The sequence below is a fragment of the Daldinia caldariorum genome (genome assembly GCF_022478825.1).
Source record: "Daldinia caldariorum strain CBS 122874 unplaced genomic scaffold F4812scaffold_5, whole genome shotgun sequence".
NCBI lineage: Eukaryota > Fungi > Ascomycota > Sordariomycetes > Xylariales > Hypoxylaceae > Daldinia > Daldinia caldariorum.
Window position 1 is genome coordinate 959035 of NW_025953041.1, and position 24365 is coordinate 983399.

General features: G+C 47.5%; 9 protein-coding genes across 9 annotated transcripts; 5 read left to right on the top strand and 4 right to left on the bottom strand.

Annotated features, from left to right (window-relative positions):
* The first annotated feature begins 622 nt into the window (after window positions 1-622).
* On the top strand, window positions 623-5139 carry F4812DRAFT_327288 (uncharacterized protein). Its single transcript, XM_047931527.1, has 3 exons — window positions 623-675; window positions 752-1478; window positions 1607-5139. The coding sequence occupies exons 2-3, from the start codon at window positions 1294-1296 to the stop codon at window positions 4842-4844; spliced, it is 3423 nt and encodes a 1140-aa protein (XP_047791685.1). The 5' UTR covers window positions 623-675; window positions 752-1293; the 3' UTR covers window positions 4845-5139.
* F4812DRAFT_327279 (dolichol phosphate-mannose biosynthesis regulatory protein) lies at window positions 5108-6089 on the bottom strand. The gene is made up of 3 exons (XM_047931526.1): window positions 5834-6089; window positions 5640-5720; window positions 5108-5559 (listed from the first exon to the last, which is right to left on the bottom strand). The coding sequence occupies exons 1-3, from the start codon at window positions 5834-5836 to the stop codon at window positions 5371-5373; spliced, it is 273 nt and encodes a 90-aa protein (XP_047791686.1). The 5' UTR covers window positions 5837-6089; the 3' UTR covers window positions 5108-5370.
* Window positions 6090-6939: 850 nt separating this feature from the next.
* F4812DRAFT_327329 (MIF4G-domain-containing protein) lies at window positions 6940-9886 on the top strand. The gene has a single exon (XM_047931528.1). It carries the CDS (start codon window positions 7117-7119, stop codon window positions 9547-9549), a length of 2433 nt encoding a protein of 810 aa, XP_047791687.1. The 5' UTR covers window positions 6940-7116; the 3' UTR covers window positions 9550-9886.
* A 2527-nt stretch (window positions 9887-12413) lies between these two features.
* F4812DRAFT_457911 (uncharacterized protein) lies at window positions 12414-13286 on the top strand (the record flags this gene model as incomplete). The annotated part of the gene is made up of 1 exon (XM_047937254.1): window positions 12414-13286. The coding sequence occupies one exon, from the start codon at window positions 12414-12416 to the stop codon at window positions 13284-13286; it is 873 nt and encodes a 290-aa protein (XP_047791688.1).
* A 309-nt stretch (window positions 13287-13595) lies between these two features.
* Window positions 13596-15159, top strand: F4812DRAFT_327351 (uncharacterized protein). Its single transcript, XM_047931530.1, has 2 exons — window positions 13596-13722; window positions 13957-15159. Exon 2 carries the CDS (start codon window positions 14139-14141, stop codon window positions 14919-14921), a length of 783 nt encoding a protein of 260 aa, XP_047791689.1. The 5' UTR covers window positions 13596-13722; window positions 13957-14138; the 3' UTR covers window positions 14922-15159.
* F4812DRAFT_327339 (TAP-like protein-domain-containing protein) lies at window positions 15160-17498 on the bottom strand. Its single transcript, XM_047931529.1, has 6 exons — window positions 17011-17498; window positions 16866-16907; window positions 16547-16800; window positions 16361-16472; window positions 15641-16292; window positions 15160-15532 (listed from the first exon to the last, which is right to left on the bottom strand). Exons 1-6 carry the CDS (start codon window positions 17331-17333, stop codon window positions 15398-15400), a joined length of 1518 nt encoding a protein of 505 aa, XP_047791690.1. The 5' UTR covers window positions 17334-17498; the 3' UTR covers window positions 15160-15397.
* Window positions 17499-17647: 149 nt separating this feature from the next.
* Window positions 17648-19787, bottom strand: F4812DRAFT_422860 (peptidase C14). The gene is made up of 6 exons (XM_047933708.1): window positions 19005-19787; window positions 18905-18941; window positions 18777-18837; window positions 18235-18714; window positions 18075-18170; window positions 17648-18010 (listed from the first exon to the last, which is right to left on the bottom strand). Exons 1-6 carry the CDS (start codon window positions 19282-19284, stop codon window positions 18005-18007), a joined length of 960 nt encoding a protein of 319 aa, XP_047791691.1. The 5' UTR covers window positions 19285-19787; the 3' UTR covers window positions 17648-18004.
* A 385-nt stretch (window positions 19788-20172) lies between these two features.
* On the top strand, window positions 20173-22386 carry F4812DRAFT_327517 (alpha/beta-hydrolase). Its single transcript, XM_047931532.1, has 4 exons — window positions 20173-20713; window positions 20792-21080; window positions 21157-21348; window positions 21419-22386. The coding sequence occupies exons 1-4, from the start codon at window positions 20424-20426 to the stop codon at window positions 22262-22264; spliced, it is 1617 nt and encodes a 538-aa protein (XP_047791692.1). The 5' UTR covers window positions 20173-20423; the 3' UTR covers window positions 22265-22386.
* Window positions 22387-22507: 121 nt separating this feature from the next.
* On the bottom strand, window positions 22508-24262 carry F4812DRAFT_457916 (putative MFS monocarboxylate transporter; the record flags this gene model as incomplete). Its single annotated transcript, XM_047937255.1, has 4 exons — window positions 22508-23052; window positions 23168-23415; window positions 23554-23846; window positions 23966-24262. The coding sequence occupies 4 exons, from the start codon at window positions 24260-24262 to the stop codon at window positions 22508-22510; spliced, it is 1383 nt and encodes a 460-aa protein (XP_047791693.1).
* Between the last annotated feature and the right edge of the window lie 103 nt (window positions 24263-24365).

Below are 24365 nucleotides of genomic sequence, written 5' to 3' on the forward strand. Positions count from 1 at the left end.
TCTATTGCTCAATACTACTATGTAATTAGAGAGAGAGCGTACCCTAGATTGTGACCTGTAAGGTACCTACTTCGTCAACAGTCTCGTATAGGTAGATGTTGGTAGCATCTGCAAATCTTCGTTCCGAGCTGCAGTCTGCCGATACGAGTTGCACGTTGGTTGTTCGGAAGACCTGAGTCACTTGCCGAGTACGTATAGACAATCTCATCAATGGTAAGTACCTACCATTCTAACCCGTCGGAATGCCTGGCATTGATGACCTGTCTCGCGTGACGTAGATAGGATATGCAACGCAAGATGAGATAGCTTTACAGGTATGCGTAGGGACATGATAGAAATAAGTCAACAGCGCATGTGATTGATCGATTATTTATGAAGCAAGTTATAATTGTTGCGTCTCTGATTAGTTACACATAACTAACATAAGAAAACCTGTATTAACAAAACGGATATGATATATTTTGCGTGGGAGCGGTAACGGAAAGACGCGGTACTGCCCGTTTTATGCAATCTATGCAAGGTACCTAATTCTGATTAAAGCGGCACTGTAGGTGATTCGGTACCTTAGGTACCTGCTTTTATTCCATGTTATGTACCTAGATTAGGTACTTCAGCCGGGCATGGCGTACTACACGTCTACATCCACGTTCCTGAGGATGTGCCTTACACTATGAGGTACGTATCTTACAAGGTTCCTGGCCACTCTCTCTCCCCCCCTCGGCCCTCCCTCTATACTTACATACTTACCTAGCATACCTACCTAGGTACATACACTCAGCAACTATGATACCTTTCTTTCTAACAACAACTACATAACATACTTGGAATAAAACTCTCATAGATTCGATACCCTTCTTTCTAAATACGTACATACAAACAAACATACATACTACTTATACAGCAGTGCTGGCAATAATCTCTCGATAACTTCGTCTAAGAAAGATCTTACAAAATCGTAATAATTCATTCCCCAGCCGTTGTTGTGTTCGGCTGCCTGCGTCTTCCTCCCCTTTGTGCTTCCCCTCCTAAACCTAGCCTCGGCGGTCGATCGCGTACAACGCGCTTGTGTGTCTTTGTCCCTCTTGCGAGTTGTCGAATCAACTCTTCGACGTAATAACCTAAACCGACGTTTACCTCATTTGCGATACAGTCCTTAATCTCCTCCCTTCCTCCTTCTGGCCTACCCCGTTGGCGATATTCGTTGCGATAATTTGCAATCCGAGTTGAGCTCCTAACCGAGCTCCTCCGCTGGCGAGCAGGAAACTGCCCCGGCCATCCTGCTAGCATCGCCCTATGCCCGGTTCGTCTACCCGCGATACCTCTCCCACCTCGTCCTCCTCCGTGGGGAAAAAGAGTCGTAATAAACGAACCTCGAAGCTTACTGGAAGTGATACCTCAGGTCCAAAGAAGAAGGATAAGAATGTTAAAGAAAGCGGCGGGGTTGTCGCAGCGGTGACGAGACATGGGGCTAAGTTCTCGTACGTACCCTAATATAATACCCCTTATCCGGTTGTTGTCGAGCAAGTCGTCAATTCGTTAGTCGCTTACGTTGCTTACGATTAAGTATGGCTCTGAATGGAATTCGCGTTAACTGTCTGTAAATTAGGAGCAGTATTGATGCCAGCGATGCATCTCCGCCCGATGACTCTCCTCTGGTGTCTCCGGAGCTGAAACCTACCGGTCCCGCATCAATACCCAGGAACGGCAATGCAGCCTTCTCCCCGATGTCAGATGCCGCTTCAACAGCCTCGGTTTCTGCCAGCACGGCCCCAAGTGCCAATGACTGGGCGCGAGCAATGGGTCACCTAGCTGGTTCGCCTTCAAACTTGATAAGTATCATGGGCGACTCTCCACCGACTCAACCGTCCTCATACGAGGATCCGCGGTCTTTACCGTATAACTGGAGTACGCAGCAGCAACGGCAACACTTTGTGAATGGTCATGCTTATTCAGCTTCCCCTCCTATTGGTATTAAACGACCCTTGAGTTTCCAATTAGATGCACACTATGCCACGAACGACATTCGCTCTCAGGCATCGTCGCCGCCTGGAGCGCGAAGAAGCTCAATGCATTCGCCATACCCACCACCCCGGATTGGATCTCACCCGCCATTGCCTCATCAGCCGCAAGCGCACTTCTACGGAGCTCCTGATATAGACTTCGATTTGAATGGTAAAACTGGGTTGAAACCGGGTGAGAGGGGCTTTTACTTCGGATTCGACATTCTTCCCAACCCTAGCGGGGTCCAGTCATCTGGTAGTGATAATGTTGTTCTCGCGGGTTACGAAGGCGGTATCGATATTTACAGCGCCACAAAGCATGCTGTTGAACCGCTTGCTAGCTTGAAAGGGCTGCGGGGCGGGGTTTACAATGCGAAGATTCTACCGTGGAATGGCATGTCCGATCCGCATGGCATCTTTCCTTTGATTGCACTTGTTGTTCATGGGCCGGTGGTACCACCAGCGACCCCTGAGATTGCTGTTGACCAACACTCTGATGAGTCGTCAAGTCCGCGAATGGGTGGCATTAATACGCCACAATCAGACAGCCATCAGCGACAAATCAACGTTGGGAAGACATTACCAATAATTGATGCCTACCAGACCACTGTCGAGGTATATTCTTTAACAACGAATATGCTTATTGATGTGCTGTTACAGGCACCAAAAACCTCAATCAAGACCCTAGTAACAAACCCAGTGTTTAGAAGTCCACCACCAACGGGTGCTTTTCAACTTCGCGCCGACGCTGGAAATATCATAGTTTCTTCAGGAGTCACTGGTGAATGCTGGATCTATCGACAGGTGCAATCCGAGCAGGAACCCGGGTGTCAATTTTGTTGTATAGGCAAGGTATGGACGAGTTTGAGCGGCGGTTTATTATTACCTGAGGACGATGATAGCCAGAGCTCGCCCCCCACAGGCAAGCGCCCTCAGATGCCCATTGTCGCAATTAATGGCAGATGGTTGGCGTATTGCCCACCTGCACCGTCACCTCAGAAATCGCTTAGTCCGTATATTCCTGTACCGCTAGAAGGCAAAGCGCCCGGCTTAACAACTCTTGCTCCTCCTATTTTGCCAAATGAGACGGCGGACGTCGACCAACCCGTCCCCGACGGCGTAATGAACCGGATAATGAGGGAAACTACCCAGGATTTCATACAAGGAGCTCGGTGGGTTACGAAACAGTCGGCTCAGCTTTGGAAAAACTACTGGTCCAAGCCGGGTCAACAGGCACAACCTCGCCAGTCCCAGATGGGCTCACCACCCTGGAATGGTGGGTACTTGGGAAGATCGGATGCATCACAATTTCCTCCGACATACGGAATTCCTGGTCAGGCTGTAACTAAGGAACCAGGTCTGGTATCAATTCTGGATTTGCATAGTTTACCAAATTCCGCCGCAATCCATCACGTTACTACATTCAAAGCACCGCTCGGTTGCAGCTTCGTTTCGTTTTCCCCAACTGGTCTTTCTATATTCACTGCGAGTAGCAAAGGAGACGTGCAGACAGTGTGGGATTTGATGCGTATTCAGCACACAAAATCTTCAGCCTTGCAGAACCCGCAGTTAACTAACGGCCACACAACGAGAGTAAGGCAGGTCGCACAGTTTTCGCGTATGACTGTCGCTCGCATCGTTGACGTAGCGTGGGCAAGGCCAAACGGGGAGCGAGTTGCGATGGTCACCGAGAGAGGCACAGTACACTTGCTCGATATGCCACCGAGTGCGTTTACATGGCCCCCTCCCCGCCGTCGGGTTAGAGTTGAGGATGAATTGCCTAAGGGTGCTGAAAACGCGCCATCAGCGGTTTCGCTGGCATCAAATGCGCTTAGTTCTGCTTACGGTGCTACTCGGACTTTGACTTCCCGCCACCGTCGTATAAGCTCGAACTCGCAAACGCCGTCTACTATCATGGACCGTGCTGGATATGGAGGTAAGGTGCTTGCTGCAGGAATTAGTCATTCCTTGGGAAACGCAGGGACCGCCATCAGTCAGTTACGCCATACGGGCGAGAACCGTGTTAGCCTCCCGCCCGGTAGTATGTCACCTGGCCCTTTCTGTGCGACATGGATTACTGGCAAGAAGTATCATACTTTATTTGTGCTAGGGGATGGGTTGGTTAGGACTTTTCCTGGGAAAAGCAGAAGGCCGAAGACTGGGAAGGACAAATCTCGTTTTCAACGTGGTAACCAGTACAGGGACTTCAAGCTGAACCACTTGCCTGACGATTTGATTGCGCCATCTATTAAGCAGATCACAGACCCTATCGAAGATCTCGACCCCATTAGTCAAGAGCACGATGGCGGCAATACCTTGGTTTTCAACCCTCGACCGCAACTTGCCGATTCTGAGTATAGTCCCGAGACTTACATACCACAGGCTGAGATAGAATCAAGTGCACCTTACCAGCCGTTCCACACTGACAGGCGGGTGGGGCTATATGTATATGGCGACGGATCTGCTAATGTTACTGCTACTGCAACTTCTGTATCAGAACATTTGCAAGGTATGACACTAGAGAATACGCCGGGAGGCGGCAAAACAAAGCGGCCGTGGACACCTCCAAAACAGCCGTGGGCTTTCGGAGAAACCTTGAACGTGGAAAGGGTGAATACGGGGATAATAAACTTCGATGAGGAGGATATCAGCACCAGCGTCGATGACCACCGCGCCTTGCCTGCCTCGGCTATGGAGCGGGTCCTGCAAGTTGGCGAGAATGATGAGCAAATTGTTGTCACGACCAGACGTCGTAGAGGCGGAAATAGGTCCGCAGACGCTGATGAGGATGGATTCTTTGAAGATGATTGCGAAGTACTTGACTTTGCGGACCAGAGGGTTTGAATTGCCGAATTCGAAGGAATCGGTCCTGTTACTTGTTGTATAGGCGTCTTGGTTCAACACTGGAGTTGGATTCTCAGACTGCGCAAACACGTGCGAGAGGCAACAGACGAAACTACATTTACGAACACATCCTGTTAGACCCTCGCTCATCTGCTTTGGATTCGGAAGGGATTGGCCGGGTGGGTTTGGCGTCTCTTGCATACATATTATTGCATTACAGACACGAAATATATAGTCCTATCAATACGGAGCTGAGCACGTAACTCAATTAGATACCGTCAAATCACCTCTGGCATTCATCTCCCAGGTTGTGAGCTGTATTGACCATCATTCATTCTTTCTTTCGAGGTTTTTTTTTCTTTTTTTTAAAGATGTAGATTTAGCAACATAGACCACCCAGCTGATTTAGGGCAACGCTTGCAATGTCATAACTAAAGTCCAATTAAGCCCTACTTTGCCCAATTCCCGCACGCACGTCAACTATATGTTTTTCTTTTCTTTTCTGATCATATGAGCTACATATCATCTACGCCTTCTTCTTAGCTGCTGCGGCCTTGGCCTTGGCAGCTTTCTTCCTGTTGCTACGGATCATGACGACACTCAGAAACGAGCCAACGACGGCGCATCCGAGAAGAATAAGGATAACAGGTATGCGAATAGCCCAGACCCGTGGGGGGAAGAAGTTGTGGAGGGGGTGGTCGGAGTCGACGAAGGGCTGTATGTTAGATGTGATGTGGTTAGAATGAGATTCGTAATAAACCAAAAAAGGGGGAGGGGGGAGGAAGGCTTTCGTACCATGGCCAACGTCCAGATCGAGTAGTAGAGAAAGACGACGGAGGCGGCCACCAACATGGCTAAACCGACGAGAGTGCCGAGCTATACGGTTATTGAGTCGTCAGTAAGGAGCTAGTTATAATACAATGGATTGATAGTATGATGCTCAATGCGCAATGCGCAAGGGGAGAACGGGGGAGGGGACGTGGACGTACCATTGTCAATTATAAGATGGCAAACAAGTTCGAGTTGATAGGTTTAACTAGTAAGTAAAGAACGTGGTCGAAAAATAAGAAGTATCTACGTAGGTAGTTAATGTTGGCTTCGCCCGAATTTGGCTTTTGAGGTAGATGATGATGACCTGGCTAGAAATTGAAGTCTACCGTGAAATCAGACGCGACACGAATTCTAGCGAATTGAATAATTAAAACGGGGACCATGACTCTCCATGGCCAGTGGCTTGCTTCAAATTAGGTACATATATACATACATACGGTTGAGCATAGCGACCACTCGGCAAATGCCCTAAAATTGATCAAAATTTATAAGGTCACCCCTTAAAAGGGTGGGGTATATTTAAATTGCAGGGATGCTTTACTATGCTTTAAAGCATGTTTGCGCTTAAAATAGTACACTATGCATTAAAAAAAGTATTTAAAGGTATAAAGGATTTGCTTTTAGCTTAAATATATTATTTAAAAAAGTAAATAAATATTATATTTTTAATATTAATAATAGTTAATTTTTTATAATTATAATAATAATTAATTTTAATATTATTTTTAAAAAATTAATAAAAATTAAATTTTTTTATTAATATTATTATTTATTTTTAATTAATTATTACATTATATTAAATATAATAATTTAATATAAGAAAATTAAAAATCTAATAATTTATTTATATTAAATTCATTTAATTAAATTAATTATAAAAACGTAAATAAAAAATATATTATAAAATACAATTAATAAAAAAATACGTATTTTAAAAGCTCAAAAAGGCGTTAGCCTTTTTCATGCATAATGTATTATAAATCCATATTTTATTTTATTATTTTGCTTTATTAGCTTTAGGGTGTCTGTATCTCAACTTTACGTCATTTGCCGAGTGGCCGCTATACTCAACCGTACATACATGTAGTACCTCAGTACAACATTGAATACATCTTATGTGGCTTCAGCTGCTAATTTAATACGAGTTATGCAGGTGCATCGCATCACGAGAGATAGTCCAATCATATTCAACTAGGTTCCTAAGGTAACCTCTATAAGACCCACTTTCGAATGAGCTACCCAGCCTCGTTCAAACTTTCGTCACGTTCATCTTTTTGCCTTGCCTGCTTCAACTTTTTTTTTTCCATCGTCAATTCCATCCTTTTTCAAAAGCGAATTTCCCAACTGCGGGGACGATTCACCCGTTGGACGTGGCTTGGACCTCGGTTCATCTATTTACTACACCAGCCTAAATAATTTATTTTAAGGTAGTAGGAAGACGATGGCGGAAGTCGAGACGCGCCATCTAGGTGAACGGTCGCCCAACGAACCTCCCATCCCACGTTCCCCCCGTCGCGATCCCGATCGAGGCCAACGTCGTGATGGCGGCGACACATACAGACCTGCGCGCGACCGCGATCGCGACCGTGACCGTCGCTCACCGCCTCCCCGGCAACGGTCGCCACCTCGTCAACGCACGCCGCCCAGGATGCCTACCGAAGAGGAGAAGCAGGCGGCTGCAAAGGCCGAGTATCAGAAACTTTTAAATATGCGATCGGGAGGAACGTATATTCCCCCTGCGCGTCTGCGGGCGCTGCAGGCCCAGATCACGGATAAGACAAGCAAGGAATATCAGCGCATGGCCTGGGAGGCATTAAAGAAGAGCATCAACGGTCTTATCAACAAGGTCAACGTATCCAACATCAAGTATATCGTTCCGGAATTGTTCCAGGAGAACTTGGTCAGAGGGCGGGGATTGTTCTGCCGAAGTATCATGAAAGCGCAAGCGGCAAGTTTGCCTTTCACCCCCGTCCTAGCAGCTATGGCGGCCATCGTCAACACGAAGTTACCGCAGGTCGGCGAGCTGCTCGTAAAGAGACTGGTCATACAATTCAGGAAAGCTTTCAAGCGGAACGACAAAGCCGTGTGTTTATCATCGACTATGTTCATTGCGCATTTGGTCAACCAGCAAGTAGTTCACGAAATGTTGGCTGCCCAGATGCTGATCTTGCTACTACAAAAACCGACGGACGATAGTGTGGAGATTGCGGTTGGCCTAACGAAGGAAGTGGGACAGCATCTAGAAGACATGAACCCAGCTATTGCGGGAATTGTGTTCGACCAGTTCAGGAATATCTTACACGAGGCGGATATCGACAAACGAGTGCAGTTCATGATCGAGGTTTTATTCCAAGTCCGAAAAGACAAATTCAAAGATAATCCCGCGATCAAGGAGGAGCTAGATCTAATTGAGGAGGAAGACCAAATCACACATAAGGTCGACTTGGGTGCGGACCTTGACGTCCAAGAGGGCCTGAACATATTTAAATTTGATCCGGAATGGGAGGAAAACGAGGAAGCTTATAAGAAGCTGCGAGCCGAGATTCTTGGGGAGGGAAGCGACGACGAAGATGAGGAGGACGACGAAGATGAGGAGGACGACGAAGATGAGAGTTCCGAGGAAGAGGATGAGGAGCAAAAAGCTATGGAGATCAAGGATCAGTCCAACACGGATCTTGTCAACCTTCGGAAAACCATCTACCTCACCATTATGAGCAGTATGGATCCCGAAGAGTGTGTCCATAAGCTGATGAAGATCAACCTCCCAACCGGCCAAGAGCCTGAGCTACCCTCTATGATAGTAGAGTGCTGTAGTCAGGAGAAGACTTACTCGAAGTTCTTTGGCCTGATCGGAGAGAGGTTTGCTAAGATCAATCGCTTATGGTGCGACCTTTTTACTCAGAGCTTCGAAAAATACTACGAGACAATCCACAGATACGAAACGAATAGGCTACGGAATATTGCCAGATTTTTCGGTCACATGTTTGGTTCCGACGCTATTGGCTGGCATGCTATGTCTGTCATACACTTAAACGAAGAAGAGACAACCTCTGCTAGCAGAATCTTCATCAAGATTTTGTTCCAGGAAATCTCGGAAGAGCTAGGTATGACAAAGTTACAGGCACGAATGCGGGACGACGTGCTACAAGAAAGCTTTACAGGGCTGTTCCCGCGCGACAATGCACGCAATGTACGGTTCTCGATCAATTACTTTACCAGTATCGGTATGGGTGCTTTGACGGAGGAGATGAGAGAGTACTTGGCCAATATGCCGAAGCCAACTCTTCCTGCGCCCCCTGCTGCCGACGATTCCGACTCAGATTCTGTGTCTAGCTATTCGTCGTACACAGGTTCCTCTTATTCATCCAGGTCCAGATCTCGTACACCGCCGCGAAGGGCTCTTGATAGGGGTCGGTCATTATCTCGAACCCCACCGAGACGAGCTAGATCAGCATCTTACAGTTCATCTCGGAGTCCATCTCGGAGTCCATCTCCTCGGCGATCCACTAGGAGGTATTCTAGTTCCCCTAGTCCGCCTCGTGGCCGCCGTGACTCCAACTATTCGCGGTATAGGTCGGTAACCCCGCCTGCGGCACGCGGAGCTGGTAGGCCTCGTTCGTATAGTCGTGGCCGCGGCTCCACACGATCCCGTTCTTACACGCCTTCACGGAGTCGCAGCCCACCATTATCACCCGCAAGGCGGCGTAGAAATACCAGCTCTGTCAGCAGCGCTCCGAGGAAGAGACAAAGATATGATAGCCGGTCACCTACCCCGGTCGATAAGAAGAGGAGACGATACAGCTCCAGCCGTAGCAGATCCCGGACTGGATCGCCGCCACTTCGCGCTAGGCGGGTCAGTAGGGGCAGGGACTAGATATTTCACGCGTTGAAGGGAAGGAGGTATTTGCTTCGTAAGGGAGAATTCCTTCCGAGGTGGGAGTGATGTATGTATGGTGGGTAATAAAGTAATGAAGAGTTGGACGGCGAGATGCGTAGCTGCGTTTTGGCGTTTATCTACCCCTTTTCGCGTTTGCGTTTACACTTGCGCCGGCCGGGTTTAAATTCCATGTAGAATATACCACCACAGACTGAAAGTCGTCGCAGCAGTAGATTAGATATCAAAAAGCGTTAGCCGCAATTCTATAAGAATACCTCACCAATTTTATGGTATTGCTTTATAATATGTGACTGGGTTAATTTTTTTTTTTTCTACACATAAATGTTGGTTTATAGGATAAATGATTTTTGGTTGCGTTAACCCTATCGCATGAAGTATTCTAGTCTAACCCTCACTACCTACTTAATTCCACTTTCGGACTCGAACGGACAAGGAATTATCGAGCCCCTTGCTTACAACCCTTGCTTACAAGTAAGTAGAGGGCTGATGACAAGTGTAGCTGTCGAGTGGCTTATAAGCCGAATCCCTTTCAACTCATGTCAAAAATGCAGAATAATAGGCAAGTCTTCCAATATTGTGTAGAGGGTAGGTCTGTCTGTACTTCAACAGCGGGTGCTAATGAGCTCGCTCCTACATCATTATTTACCTCCCCTAAGGAGAGAGCCTGGCATTCATCCTCTGGGGTCCACCTTACATCAAGTAGGTAGGGGATCTTTCCGCGTTTACTGGTAACAGCTCGGATTCGTACAATATCCTTTACCTTAGGTAGGTAGGTGCTGTACAATACGACCGATTCGCGTTAGGGACCGGGCTGATCGTCTTTAAATCGTTTTACGTTTCTCCGTCGGACGACCGCTATAAGTACTGCCGTATCAGTTCGCATATCACACGGTTTGCCTCGACTCCGGCCCTCTTGTACGCTTCGAGCTAGAAGTAATTGTATTGTACAGTGATCTACCATCCTTGAATCTTATCCGCACACTCCGCTATAACCTCACCAAAACGTACCAACTTAACTCTACGATTTAAACACCTAGAAAATGAGGGGGGAAAACGAGCAGTATAATTCATGTCTAAATTTAATAAAACGTACTCCCCACCAAAAAGTTCGTTTATTTGTTAGAACAGATATTACTCTGACTAACCTTTCTCTGATCCTATGCGATCAATTCAACTTCAATTAAATATTATTGTCATGTATATATAGCTTGCAAATCTTTATTTAAAATGTTAGGTACTATATTTTTTGCTATTTGTTTTGCTATTATCGTAGGTTATAGGGGTAGATATTCAGGGGCTACAGCGGCACCAGTATTGCTACCGAAGCCGCCGCCGAGCTGGATACCTTCGGGGTCGCAGGTAGGCGGTCTGGGCTGTCGACCATCTCGCGGATAGGGACAACATGGACATGTTGAATACAGGTCCCCAATCGCAATCTCCGTAATAGATAGATAGGTATGCGCCCTGTAGTGGTTGGTATCTCATCCACAGTTACCTTTAGGTTACGGTACCTATTATTGGCGTGGTCCTTATATAGGAGGTACCTTAGGTGGGTAAAGATAACAATGCAAACCCCTCGAGTTAACGTCGTTCTAGCTTTCGGTGATGTACCTTAGGTACTGATTTGAGATAGCTGTTTTCCCGAGCCATTGCAGCTTGTTTATTTATCGTGTTGTTCTAGGTAACTTCTAAGTTGAGAGTTACAGATACCCAATCGTTGATCAACTTAAAGGAGGTACATAATTATATCTCGGCCAGGTTAGGCCCTATTCATAGGAAACCGTAGAAATAGTAATGTTCACTACTGCCGATGTGCTAGTATGATACGGCATATCCGATATATCCTATTTCGCGTCTTGTTAGATTGGGTATCAGGTACCTTATCATACCATTATATTAGAGACTTGTCCACGTAAACTGGAAAGTTTATTTGTTAGGTGTGTGATATGTTTTGTATATAGCTTTGACCTAAAAACTAACTTAGTTAGAGTTCCTCGCGGAACAACGAAGTTGTTTCCCTATCAAACGCTTTACAACGCTTTAGGGTATTTTACCATACCATTGTAGATAATTGTCCGCCTAAACTGAAAACTCTAGTTTAAACTGCTTACGCATTATATTCGTCGCTCTTATCATTTAGTTCATAATTTTGTCCGTGTCCACCTTGTTGGCGAAGATGTACCTCGGGAATATGTAAGGTATGTATTGCATACGATGTATACACCTACCTATGGTGTTTCAATTTAGATACGTGCTTAATATAATCTACCCTTAAACGTATATAATAGTATTAGTATCTAAGGTATAGCTTGGGAACGGTTCTATCATACGAGCACCGTTAGCATAAAATCTAAGCTCTTATTCATTGAACGCACCTCGGTGCCTACCTCTTAGATGGGCAACTTAGCAACAGCACTGTAACTTATTTTTTCTATCTCTGGCATTAGCCGGTACAGAGGCATGCATCAAACTGACTGTTTGGGGGGCGACTCAACTTAACACTCCGCGCGGCCGGTAGGGTTAGGCGATCGTTCGAAACCTAGATCTAAGTTGAACCAACCGCCACCTAGGCCGTTACGTACTTTACCCTGGTCGATTCGCCTCAAGCTCTAATTCTGGGGAAGAATAGTATGAATACTGCCTTCCCCTCGACTTTCGGACTTCTCAATTTCCTACTCACAAGTGATCAATTGGAAAGGCCTTCTGCATACCTCTCATCAAGATCACACCAAACTACTTCATATCTACCAAGGACATTATTTCTCATATACATCCTCTCTTACCCTACATATCCACTACCAATTTGCAACCTCAGTGTTCTGCTTAACACGGCCAATACAATGGGCTCCGCTCGAGATCGCGTCTTCAGCACGACTGAACTCCTGGAAATGGCCATTTCGCTTGTCAACAATCGAGATATTCTCGTCAACGTGCAGAGGGTGTCAAAACGTTGGAGAGACGTTATCCATGCTTCTCCCACGATTCGAAAGTCTTTATTCCTCCTCCCGAGTCCCACGCTTTTGGCCCCGCACCAGCCGTACACCCTAACCTGCCTCACCTCCATCATTCCGGCATTCTTGAGCACACACTCTTTTGAGGGAGGAAGCCAGCGCTATATTACGCGTGATGGAAGATTTATGATGGATGATATCTTCGGGAACTTCAGCTCTGAATTTAAACGAAAATGGTTCGTCGAAAATGCTTCTTGGCGTCGCATGTTAGTATCTCAGCCACCTATCAAGAAAATATATTGGTGTATCTATCGACAGGGTCGGCTAGGCACTCCAGTTCTAGTGCCTAAATACATGGCAGAGCTTGAATTCCCCGAGGGACTACGAATGAGTGAATTGTACAGTCTCCTGCTGCGCGCCAAAGGTTACTACGCGATTCAATGGCCGAACATGGCCTGTGAAAGATTTTCCGTTTCGGATGAGCAAGCCGAGTCGATGGCCGAGTTCGAACGGAAAGCACGCGAGGAGCACGCCATTCTCGTCAAGCAACTCACCTGGGGTGATACTATGGATTTGGACGTAAAGCAAGAGGCCTATCTGCCTACGAGCGATCTTCAAGCGCTCCACAAGAACATTAAGCAGGTAGAGGCTCTGGGGGTCGGTGCGGCGGAAGCGCAATTCCTGAGCGGCATGGACCTGAAAATAGATAGTGTCTCAGCCATGAGGTTGTTGATGATGGTGGCGATGGCAAGAGCCAAGTAGTATCCTCAAGCCAACCGGGTACTACTCACTTTTCTCCCTTAAAAGACGCCAGGGATGATAGATAGGAGGAAGCGTTCTCGTCTTCATGCAGGAATGGCTTAGTGTCGGAGGGGTTGGAAAGCAAAGAGAGACATCATTCGGCAGTTATCTAGCTAAGAGCGATGGTTCTAGTTTGGATTATGATTTGGATATATTCTCTGCACGGTTCGGGACTACCTTAGGTTAGGTACTATGTGGCTCACTTGTTTCTCAAACTGGTTTTCCCTTGGTTTAATTCTTTTATTCTTTTAAGGTCAAACCATATATTATATTGTATATATTAGTTGACCTCATTATAAGTATCTTAGGTACCTACGGTTTAAGTACATCATCTTGCTACGATACGTTATTACATTCAGATTTAATTGGCTGAGCAGTTGGAACTATTCCGAAAGTGGTATGTTTTCAGACTTTTCATGTGTTTGATTTGTTGATTGTTGATGCATTGTACTGTACATAAGTGGGGAAGGTACTGTAAGTGCAAGGCAAGTGCAAGTACCTAAGCTTTGCACAAAAGTAATACCAGGCAAACCCATAGGTAGTGGTAGTATCCGAGGTATTCTGTTGACTCCTTCACCCGTCAATTTATTCATATGTTTACTACTTGAGCAACTCTACTTACTGGTATTAGACCTTCATCCTTTAGTTCTATCCTTAAGTTCTACCAACGCATTCTTCGCTGCCAAAATGCCCACAGCTCGGAGTCGCGTCCTGAACATCAACGAGCTACTCGAAAGCATCATCTTATAGGTTGAGAACGGAGATGTCCTTATCAATGTGCAGCGGGTATGTAAGCGCTGGCAAAATATCATCATGAGGTCTCCCAGACTCCAGACAAAACTATTCTTCCGCAAAAGTCCCAAGCCATTGACCGGGCAAAGATACACGAAAAACCATACTATCGCATTCTTTATCCCACCCTTCTTCAACATGGCCTCAAACGAGTCTGAACTCCACCATTCCGGAACCACCAATTTGTCGTTGGGCCGTATTCGCTCGCTTTTCCATGATGAAGACATGCGGAGAACGTGGCTGACCAGAAATGCGTCCTGGCGAAAAATGTTCGTATCACAGCCGCCAATCGAGGAGATCCATTGGAAGGTGACAAGAGAAGACCAACCGGAACCTGGGGGACGCATGTGGCCTGAGAAAACTGCCTTGTTCAAGTTTCCCGACGGGCTGCGCATGGGCGCTTTCTACGACTTGATTCTCGGCACAACAAGCAGATACCACATCACATGGCCGAGCTTGGAATGCCACAGAGAGTCTTTTGAGCACTCGGATCCGCCATCTGAGACCGAGTGGAAGGTCTACCAGGTCAATACAAAGAAGTATAGAAGGAACGCAATCCTAATCCATCAATACGTCTTTATGGATGACCGCCCAGAATATCAACAGCGGGAGATGTTCTGGAATCCAACGGATCTCCGAAAATACCGTCAGAACCTCGCTACAGTCAAGTCGCTAGTCTGGAAAGAGGTGGCTGGAGGGGGTATGAAATGGACCTATGAATCACACGGAAACGATGCCGAAGCTATGGAGTGTTTTCTCCGCGCAACTCAGGAACCTGGTCACCGTGAGGAGGAATACCCCTAGTCCGATATGTTTGCAAGTAATGCTAGTAGGTTATAACTGGATCACCAAGTATTCAGTGACAACTATCTTTTACAAGCGCCCCCTGTAACGCTAGATATTCCCCCGGGGCGTGTTTGTATGTTTAGTTTGAGGGGATGGCCTCATACATGTAGCCCTCATGGCATTGCCTAGCTCACAATAGGTAGTGTTTATGAAATATTACTCAAGAACCTTCTGTTGAGTAAATGACTGAAGTTAAGGGCCCATATTGAAACTAGTATGCGGCTATCCATAGTAGGCAGCAAATGATTTTAAAAAAAAATAAATGTTTACCAGGTAGGCATTTCAATAAATTGTAGAGGTTGCCCCGTTTCTTTATAAAAGGTACCTTAAATAGTTAAGTACTTAGGTACCTATGTAACCAAAAGACAAATCGTGAAGTGGACGACAGACGACATGAAGTTAAAATGCAAAAGGTATAATATACCACATTGCTATTACATTGAAGCAGCCGGGTCAAACAACTGGAAGTTGGGCTCGCAGACGGTTCCTTCTGCCGGTAGTGTGCCCTCGAGGAAATAGTTTTGGATGGCGGCGTTCGTGCAGTTTGACGGCTGCGTGAGAGACAGATGCTGTATGGATTGGTTAACTCTTAGCCTATACCCAAGACACATGGTAAGGGATAAGGGTTAAGAAAATAAGCGCAGAAAAAAAAAACAAAAAAAAAAAAAAAAACTTACGCCGTGACCATTGTGTGTAAGTAGGACGCTGCCCTCGAAACCAGAGCTCATGTTCTTGGCCGAGGTGAGCGGAGTAACAGGATCAAAACTGTTGCCGACGAATAATATGGGATTCTTGGTCTTGACTTGGAAGTTGCCCTCGTACCGCTCCTTGGCCTGGAATTCCCACTGCGCGCAAGGCGTCACGTAGTATCCCCATCCCCAGTCCCAGAACCACTTGCTGGCCTTGTGGTACTGCTCAAAGACGGGTCCGAGGTCGGAGAGCTTGTTTGTTCGTGGCTTCTTGTCGCCGCAGCGAATCCCGAGGATCGCCTGGTCTTGGGACGGAATCGAAAACGATAGGACGCGGTTCACAAAGGTCTCTAGGTTGCCCTCGAGCACATCTTCGAGCGCCTGCGCTAGAGCCGGCCACTTGGATGGCGAGTACAGCGTGCTGAAGATGTGGGACTTGAACAGATCGTATTGGAACACGACGGTGCCGTTAAAGGCTGGCGGGTTGTTTCGGACGGTGCCGAATAGCTCCGTCATGGCCGCTTCTAATTCTTCGTAGGTCCTGTTCTTTGCAAGGGCGCAGTTTTCGGGCATCGCGATACACCCCCGCATGAACTCTTCCCAAGTAGCGTCCGTCGATGCGACCATCTCAGGTTCACCACTAGGTTTTCAGCTTGTTAGTTGGGTTTCTTATATGAGGTCATATTGACGAAAAAAGGAGGTGCATACAAAGAGTTGTAATACTCATGCGCGTTCATCACTCCATCAAGAACGACCCTATCTACCCTATCAGGAAACATCGCAGTAACAGTGGCTCCCAGCGTAGTGCCACCCGAAATCCCTGGAAACAATCAAGTTAGCTTACTGACGCTAGGATCAACCTCTTGATTTGAGGCTATTAAGAGAAACACTCACCCCAGTATCGAAGCAGGCCATCTTCGTTCAGGGCGTCGACAATTTGCATCATATCCCTTGCGACGAACGCCATGCCGACGTATTCGCCGGTCTCTTTCTGATGCTCGCGACACTGAGACGCTATAATCTCGCCTTCCGCCCAGAGCTTGCCCACTGCCGAGTCCGCACCGCCAGCTAGGGCATTTCCCATGGCGGCATAATATCCCGTGGTATCCTCGGGCCAGCAGGAGAACCGAAGAGTTTTACCAGTCCCTCTGGCGATACCGTATCGTTAGTCTATGTCGATGTAAAAGATATCATGTTTAAGAAAGGGTCTTACCTTGGGTTCCAACTTACGAGGTCATGATAACCTCCAGTGGTTCTATAGCGATACGAGTTGTTAGTCAACCAACCGTTCTTCAAATTAAACCGAGCCAGAAAGAGAGAGAGAGAGCTCGATGGTATTAAACTGGCGTTGCACGTACGGGCCCATGAGTTCTGCATAAGCAAGCATGCTTTCTAGGCCGTCTTGGCCTGGGCCGCCGAAGTTGAGGAGGATGCTGCCGCGCTTCGGCTGCTTCTGAGCCGGATACCTGATGAGATCCAGCACGAGAATGTCGCTGCGACTCTTGTCGGTATAATCGAGCGGGACGGGCAGCTGGGCGCATTGTACCGGAAGTGTCGTGTTTAGTTCGCAGGGTCCCCATTGGATTCCTGTGCTGTTACCGTGGCGGATGGTCGCCGCCGCCGTGCTGGCATGGGGCGCAAGCGAAAGAAGTAAGGGCAAGAAAGTCTTTGAAGACATCATCTTGAGTCTTGACTTGAATTATTCTTCAAGTTGAATTGTGACAGAAAACTCTATCATTCCATTTGAGGCAAATCAAACCGTCTTATATATACGTATAAAATCAGCCTAAGGATAGTTGTAAATTAACCTTGCCATCCTGCTATGTCACGATGCGGTATCACAGCCCCCTTTACAATCGACGCAAACCTGGAGAAGGTTATTTTGATACGGCCAATCAGTTCAACTTCTCTTTTGTTTCTGGATATACTGGCCAATGAGAGCCTCTGCACCGTCAGATTCTTACGGCTCTTGGCAAATCCAAGAATACGCCGTATCTGTACCCGGGACCTTGGTTTGTCAATTCGTCTCTATTGCGGCCCACTTCAGCCCTACGCCTAGACAATTTGCTGGATCTTGGCAGTTATATATAGTAGAGATCTCTACGTCATTTATACGTACATGGCGTATAGTCAGTTCTCTTTGATAATACGCCAACAAGAGAGGCTCAGGGATTTCAATTCGATGGTTCTTCTATGATATGGAAGGTTTTTTCAGCTCCATCAAGCCCCCTTGAGGCTACAAATCTAAGCTAAGATCAGCACGAAGGCAGGAAAATTTATAAGTCTTTAAGACAAAATTGTCTCCTACTTCAATCTTGTTATAAACATCTCAACCTAGACGATACTAAGAACTTATAGCTTTTCCCTTAGTTAGTACAAGATACGGATTTAATTATATCAGACCGGATATGGCTTTACTTACCATAAAGACTTGGTCTAAGTCATATCTACCGCCGCAGCTGAGTTGCGGTACCTGGGAGTAGTTTCGCGCTAGTTCTTCTCTGGTATTTTGAAGGATCTAGATTGGAGATCAGCATCGTCAGCAATTGATCAACTACCCTGGATTCAAGGCTAAGACGCACGTTTATATAGGACTGTTGAGGGTTCTCTCTCAAAGTCCTAAGAAGCGCCCACGACATGGCGCCGGTAGGTGCACCGGCAATGGATGTATCCGCCGAGGTCTGATTGTCGGCGCATCCAGAGAACATCCAGACATCTTTCCCTTCCGTCTCCCAATGTTCCTGGAAGTTCTCAGCAACGAGCCCATCCTCGTCGACTTCCTGGTCTCGACGGTGATGCAACCCGTTGAAGAAGTCGGTCGCACCGCCTAATAGCATCTTGGCATCGTCCACCTTGGACATGGAGAAGCCCCCCTCAAAAAGCCCCTCGGCTGCACGGATCAATCCGATACCTTGCTTGATCGTGTCCACTAGGTTCACATTGCCGTCCTCGTCGGGTCGGTAGACGTATGGCAATTCGCAGGCCGAACCGGAATGACAGCAATCAAATAATATGGTAAGACGACAGGCGGGATTCATCGGGGAGACGATTGCTCGATGCAGCTAAGGCAATGAATCATATCGGCGTTAATCCTTTTCGGCATGAGAATTGCTTAGGAACTTACTATTTCGCTCGAAATTTGTCCGTTTTCAGCAAAGTCGACCGGACATATTGTATCGTCGAAACTGGTCCACATTAGGGGTCGAAAATTCCACATATAATCGTCTCCGCATTCCATTCCCACAAGCTTACCCTGAAGGTCGGTCACCAGCATAATTTCTTATTTGGGCTGTATGGATTATTTGTTAGCCCTGACCGCATGTTTCCTCCTAAACTACCGTAGATAGCTGACCTCCATGACCAGAGTAGCTCAACCAAAGTATATCACCGGGTCGATTCATGGTTACGAGCCAATTGATGGCAGCTAAGATGTTGGCGCCTGTGGGAAAGAAAGGGGTGCCCGCGTTTTCTGGCATGTCCGACAGCATGACCATGTCGTGAGGGCTGGGTGAGAAGCCTCTCTCCTCGACGAGGAAGTTCCTAATGTTCTCGGCGTCATTGATGCAGCCATTTAATTGATGTTCGGAACCGAAATAGTTGATCCCGATAAGAAGAGCCTTCCTACGCGGCATGATGCAAGTTATCAGGAACCAGGTTTGTTATCGTACGGCGATGCTAAATTAAAAAGAAAATACTTGGCGTAATAAGGAATCTGGAGAGGTTGAGGACGTAAGAAAATGGCAGGCTTCAAAAAGAAGAATACCTACTATGTATTCTACAGGTAGCCATGCCGTGTTTCCGAACTGGATACCTGTGACACGGCGGCCTCGTTGATTTGCTATGTTAGGTGCTTTATACACTCAAGGGTGACACTGCAGATGTGAGGTTTGGTGGGGGTTAACCGGCATGATGCATGATGCTTCATGCCTGACCATCTAGGTATCCTAGGGGACAGCTAAGGGGTATCTGTTACATAGTACACGTGGTATAATCCCCCCCGCATTAGCTTCTAATGTGAATGTGGACCTTGAGTTACCGACGTGTTGAACTTTTGTTGAAGCTAAGATACAAGGTAGCTAGATTCGTCCGAGAATCAAACTTAGAATGAATAAAATAGGTACTATGTATATGCCAGGTACCTGTTACTAAGTATAGATTTGAAAAAGAGAGAGAGCAAGTCCGAAATAAATAAAATTGCAAGTTGAACTCAATCTAGAATAGCATGCGAAATTCAAAAACCCAATCCCACATTCGATGCATGTTTACTACTATATATTAGGTATATGCGTTGCGTCGGGGGGGTTTTTTTTTCTCTTTCGAAATTAGTCGAAGCTTGTTTGTTGTAGGGCTGAGTCGATGATACTAATTAATGCGAGGTATTACATATAACTGCAAGGAAAGCTTGACGGGAGGGCATTTTGGCATCTAGCCAAGGCACTTGGCACTATCAACCCCCTGAAAGCTTAACCTATACACCGCTGGGGTTACCGGGAATAAACAATAGGATTCACATCCTTAACCTTCACATCCTTAACCGAGAACGAACTCACTGGAAGCGAGTCCGATTGTACAGCCACGCAGCTTGGTAAGCGATAAAATCCACCATCGCTATGTACTAGGTATTAACGCAATGGGATCCAAATATGGCTGAATATAAAGCTCCAAGCTTTTCAGCTACTCTGGAAAGCTAGACTTTCGAAGTGACTTGGCCAAGAAACACATCTCTCTGGTTTATAACCCCTTAAACGAAGGCTTTTATACATCTCTCACGATGTTGTCCAGAAGTACTGTTTTAGGCGGGCTACTTGCTCTCGCCGGCTTAGCCGACTCTAAGGTTGTCAAGACACGAAGCGGGAAAGTTCAGGGAGACCAGTGCAGCACGACAGATGTAAACTACTTCTACTCCATTCCGTACGCCAACCCCCCCGTGGGCGAACGCCGCTTCGCGCCCCCGGAACCCTATTATAATTCCCGCCGCGTAATAAATGCTACGGCGCCGGCACCGGCATGTATTCAGTTCTCGAGCCTATTCGGCGAGAACACCGCGACGAGTGAAGATTGGTAGGTAGCTCTGCGCGTTTTCCTAATGTGGATCATACCTAGCACTTTGCTAACCTGGGAATTACCCACGCAATGCAGCCTTTTCTTGGATATCTGGGCCCCGGCATCTGCTACTCCAGATTCCAAGCTTCCCGTGAAGGTATGGGTATATGGAGGGAGCAACGAAGGTGGCGGAATCTCAGACCCGACATACAATGGTTGCTTCTCTGCCGTGGACTCCATCGTCGTCTCCATCAACTACCGCGTGGGCCCTCTTGGGTTCCTGGCCTTGTCGGATCTTGGCCTGACCGGAAACTACGGCATTATGGACCAGTTACTCGGTCTTCGCTGGGTACAGGACAACATCGCAGGTTTTGGCGGAGACCCGGTAGGTTTATACCTCGTTACGATAAAATATATACCGGTATACAGAATACCAAAAACTAACGTCAATTCAATCTTAGAGGAACGTCTTGCTCTTCGGACAGTCCGCCGGCGCTGTTGACTCTTTCGTTATTGCCTCTCTACCAGAGGCACCCGAGTTAATGCGAGCCGCTGCTTTGGAGTCTGGAGCTGGAAGAGATCTAGCAACTGTCGACGATGCGAAAGATTGGTATTCCGAGTTCCTTTACGCGATGAACTGTACGGAACATGATGTATGTACCAAGTCCCATTCTTGCCGGCTCTTTCCAGGATTAAGGATGATACATGCTCACCAACATCCAGTTATCATGTCTTCGAAACGCTCAAGTAGATACAATCCAGGCTGCGGTCGCTGCGATGCCAAGCTCCGACATAATCACGGTCAACACAGCCCTAGTCAATAACGGTACAAGATCTTCTTGGTCTCCCTTGATCGATGGAAAGGTGATCAAAGAGCAACCATCTACCGTCGGAGTTAGAGTTCCTTCGATAGTAGGAGCCAATACTAGAGAGGGATCTATATTTACCTTAGGCTCCTACGTCACGGTTTGGAAGGGGAAAGCTCCTAGTCAATCCGACTACTATGATTTTCTGAACCTGAACTTTGGCCCGTTAGCCGCACAAGTAAACGAGACGCTTCCCTTGGCTTCTACCTTTAACGGGTCAACACTTACTGCTATGGAAGTCATTCTGACCCAGGTGTCGTACCAATGTCCGACCTACCGTGCTCTCCAAAAGGCAGAAGAGAAAGGAATCCCTGTCTGGAGCTATCGATTTGCTCATGAGCCTAGTTGCGCTTGGTATGGACAAATAAAGGCAGACTACATACCTCTCCTAGGGGCAACACACACGAGCGAGATTCCTTTTGTATTCAACTTTACTAGTTCGATGCCGCCCCCAGACGGAAACTGCACCTTCACGAAAGCAGAACAGGCTATGGCTCATGACATGAGCCGCGCTTGGACAAACATGGCGCAAACGGGGAAGCCGGGTGATGAAAACACATGGCCTGCCTGGGCGTCGAAAGAAAGCAAAGGCGTGGTATTGAATGATGCAATGGAGGTTGGTGTAGTTGATTATACCGTTTGCGACTTCTGGGGACAGATTAACGAAGGGCTCAATGAGTATTGGCGATCAAGCCAGGCATGATATTCTTTATATCAAGTACTATTTTAGGTAGCTAATTTTAATTCTGATCTCTTGAAATCACTGAAGAAATAATAAGTTTTTTGGCTTAGTTGCTCTAAGGATACCTGGTGCCTAGGTACTTAGCATGAATCAGACGATTGTATAAAATAAAACCTTTCATCTATAATACCGAGGTCCTGTACTAAGTGCAAAAGATTATATCGTCAAGATTCCCATAGTAATTCGCTGCCGGCCCGAAAGACACTATTCGTTGTGTCGATGGCCCATTTTCTTAAAGAGCTCGTACGCCCGAGCTGCGCAACCAACGCCACCCAGTGTCAGCATGACACCATTGAATAGAATCAATATGCCATAGCTCGACCCGTAGCTCCGTGGCCCCCAAGGTGTTTTACCTTCTCCATTAGCAATCAGCACCTCGCTTATCGGCCCGCTCACAATGCTGCCGATACCCCTCGCCGCCGCAGCAAACCCCCACAGCACGCCCAGGTCGGCACGGGGAGCCCGCTTCTGTATCTCGAGGCCTACGCCGACCCACGTCGAGCTCCAGCCACCGGCGAAGACCCCGTAGAAAAACGCAAAGGCGCACAGGGCCGCGAAGTTAGCCGCGAATCCCCAGGCGACGAACACGGTAATCGCGGCGCCGAGAGATAGGAGAAGCAGCGATACCGAGACGTGGTAGCGGTCAACTAGGTAGCCCGTGAATATGGCGCCGATAACCGTCGCGGCGTTGTACAGCGAGAGCATCCCGGCCGCATCCAGCGGCGAGGCGCCGAATTTCTGGGCGAATGCTAGACTTGGTATCAGCACACACACATACACATGCGCGCACAGAAGTTGTGTGAGAATAGATAGACATTAGGTTAGGTAGGTAGTTCCGAAGAATAGGGGAAATAGTCCACATACACGGCAGATGGATACCGGGCAAGAAGTTGCCGAGGGCCTGGAAGATGTTCCCGGCTTGGAGGACGGCGAAGATCGGCGTGACGATAAAGCCCAAGGTCCCGAACCCGGACGACGGGGCGGCGCGCGACGGCTTGACGCGCGGCCGGAGGAAGTAAATCGAGGGGATAGAGAGGGTGGTGACGGCGACGAACCACGCTATCAGCATAGTGCGGTGGCCGTACTTTTCAAGACCCCAAGTCATGAGAACGCTGCGAAAAAAAGAAGAAGAAAAGCTGTTAGTGTTACCATGCAGATAGATAGGTAGATAGGAGAAGAAAGAAAGAAGAAGAAGAAAAAAAAAAAATATCGAACGAGCAAATGAATGAATCGACGGTTCTACTACGTACGGAACGACTATCCCGCCCATGCCCGCGCCGCTCTCCTGGATGCCGAAGGCGAGGCCCTTGCGCTCGACGAACCACTCGTTGAGGAACTGGATCGTCACCGTGTTCACGACGCTGGCCCCGAGGCCGTACAGCACGCCCTGCGTGAGAAGCAGGTGCCAGACCTCGGTGGCGAACGCGCTCGCGAGGACGGCGAGGCAGGTGACGGCCGAACCGGCGACCAGGGCCGATCGTCTGTAGGCTTGGTATCGCTGCAGGATGATGAAGGACGGGGGCGACGACAAGTATAGAATTCCCTGGGGGTCGACGGTTAGTAGAGCGCACGGCGAAAAATGTGGCCTCTTTTCTTTTCTTTTTTTTTTTTTCTTCTTATGGTAGGCGGATAACAGGCTAGGAGGTAGGTATGGAAACGTACCAGCGCCGTGGTACCAACGGCGGGTAGACCTCCGGGGTGGTCGGAGAAGGGCGGGTGCGTGGAGAAGTAGCTCTGGAAGACGCCGTAGGAGAAGGGGAACCCCCACGTCAGCGCGATCATCAGGAAGCAGCCGGCCCAGAGGAAAAGCCACGCGTGCTTGCCGCGGTCCGGCTCCGGGTAGGCGTGAGCGGGCGGTACTGTCTCCTGGCCTTCTCCTCCTTCTCTTCTTCCTGAATGTCCGAATTCAATCAATTCCACACTCGGGTCCTCGACGAGGACTCGCCCTGGACCATCCATCGTTCGATCGTTATGTTACGTTACCTAACCTGTTCGTAAACTTGAGCTTTTTTATTTTTATTTTACCTTAGGTAGGTAGGTACGAGTTATAATTCTGAGAAGT

Coding starts and splice junctions, on each gene's coding strand:
- F4812DRAFT_327339 (XM_047931529.1), bottom strand. CDS start 17,333: ATGATGTCTTCAAAGACTTTCTTGCCCTTACTTCTTTCGCTTGCGCCC. Junction 16,473..16,546: donor TGGCCTGCTTCGATACTGGG/GTGAGTGTTTCT, acceptor GATTGTTTCCAG/GGATTTCGGGTGGCACTACG. Junction 16,293..16,360: donor CATGAGTATTACAACTCTTT/GTATGCACCTCC, acceptor CTGAAAACCTAG/TGGTGAACCTGAGATGGTCG.
- F4812DRAFT_327279 (XM_047931526.1), bottom strand. Junction 5,560..5,639: donor CGATCTGGACGTTGGCCATG/GTACGAAAGCCT, acceptor TCTAACATACAG/CCCTTCGTCGACTCCGACCA.
- F4812DRAFT_327351 (XM_047931530.1), top strand. CDS start 14,139: ATGAGGTCTCCCAGACTCCAGACAAAACTATTCTTCCGCAAAAGTCCC.
- F4812DRAFT_422860 (XM_047933708.1), bottom strand. CDS start 19,284: ATGCCGCGTAGGAAGGCTCTTCTTATCGGGATCAACTATTTCGGTTCC. Junction 18,942..19,004: donor GAGCTACTCTGGTCATGGAG/GTCAGCTATCTA, acceptor TAATCCATACAG/CCCAAATAAGAAATTATGCT. Junction 18,171..18,234: donor CTCAACAGTCCTATATAAAC/GTGCGTCTTAGC, acceptor TCTCCAATCTAG/ATCCTTCAAAATACCAGAGA.
- F4812DRAFT_327329 (XM_047931528.1), top strand. CDS start 7,117: ATGGCGGAAGTCGAGACGCGCCATCTAGGTGAACGGTCGCCCAACGAA.
- F4812DRAFT_327517 (XM_047931532.1), top strand. CDS start 20,424: ATGTTGTCCAGAAGTACTGTTTTAGGCGGGCTACTTGCTCTCGCCGGC. Junction 20,714..20,791: donor ACCGCGACGAGTGAAGATTG/GTAGGTAGCTCT, acceptor CACGCAATGCAG/CCTTTTCTTGGATATCTGGG. Junction 21,081..21,156: donor CAGGTTTTGGCGGAGACCCG/GTAGGTTTATAC, acceptor ATTCAATCTTAG/AGGAACGTCTTGCTCTTCGG.
- F4812DRAFT_327288 (XM_047931527.1), top strand. CDS start 1,294: ATGCCCGGTTCGTCTACCCGCGATACCTCTCCCACCTCGTCCTCCTCC. Junction 1,479..1,606: donor AGACATGGGGCTAAGTTCTC/GTACGTACCCTA, acceptor TCTGTAAATTAG/GAGCAGTATTGATGCCAGCG.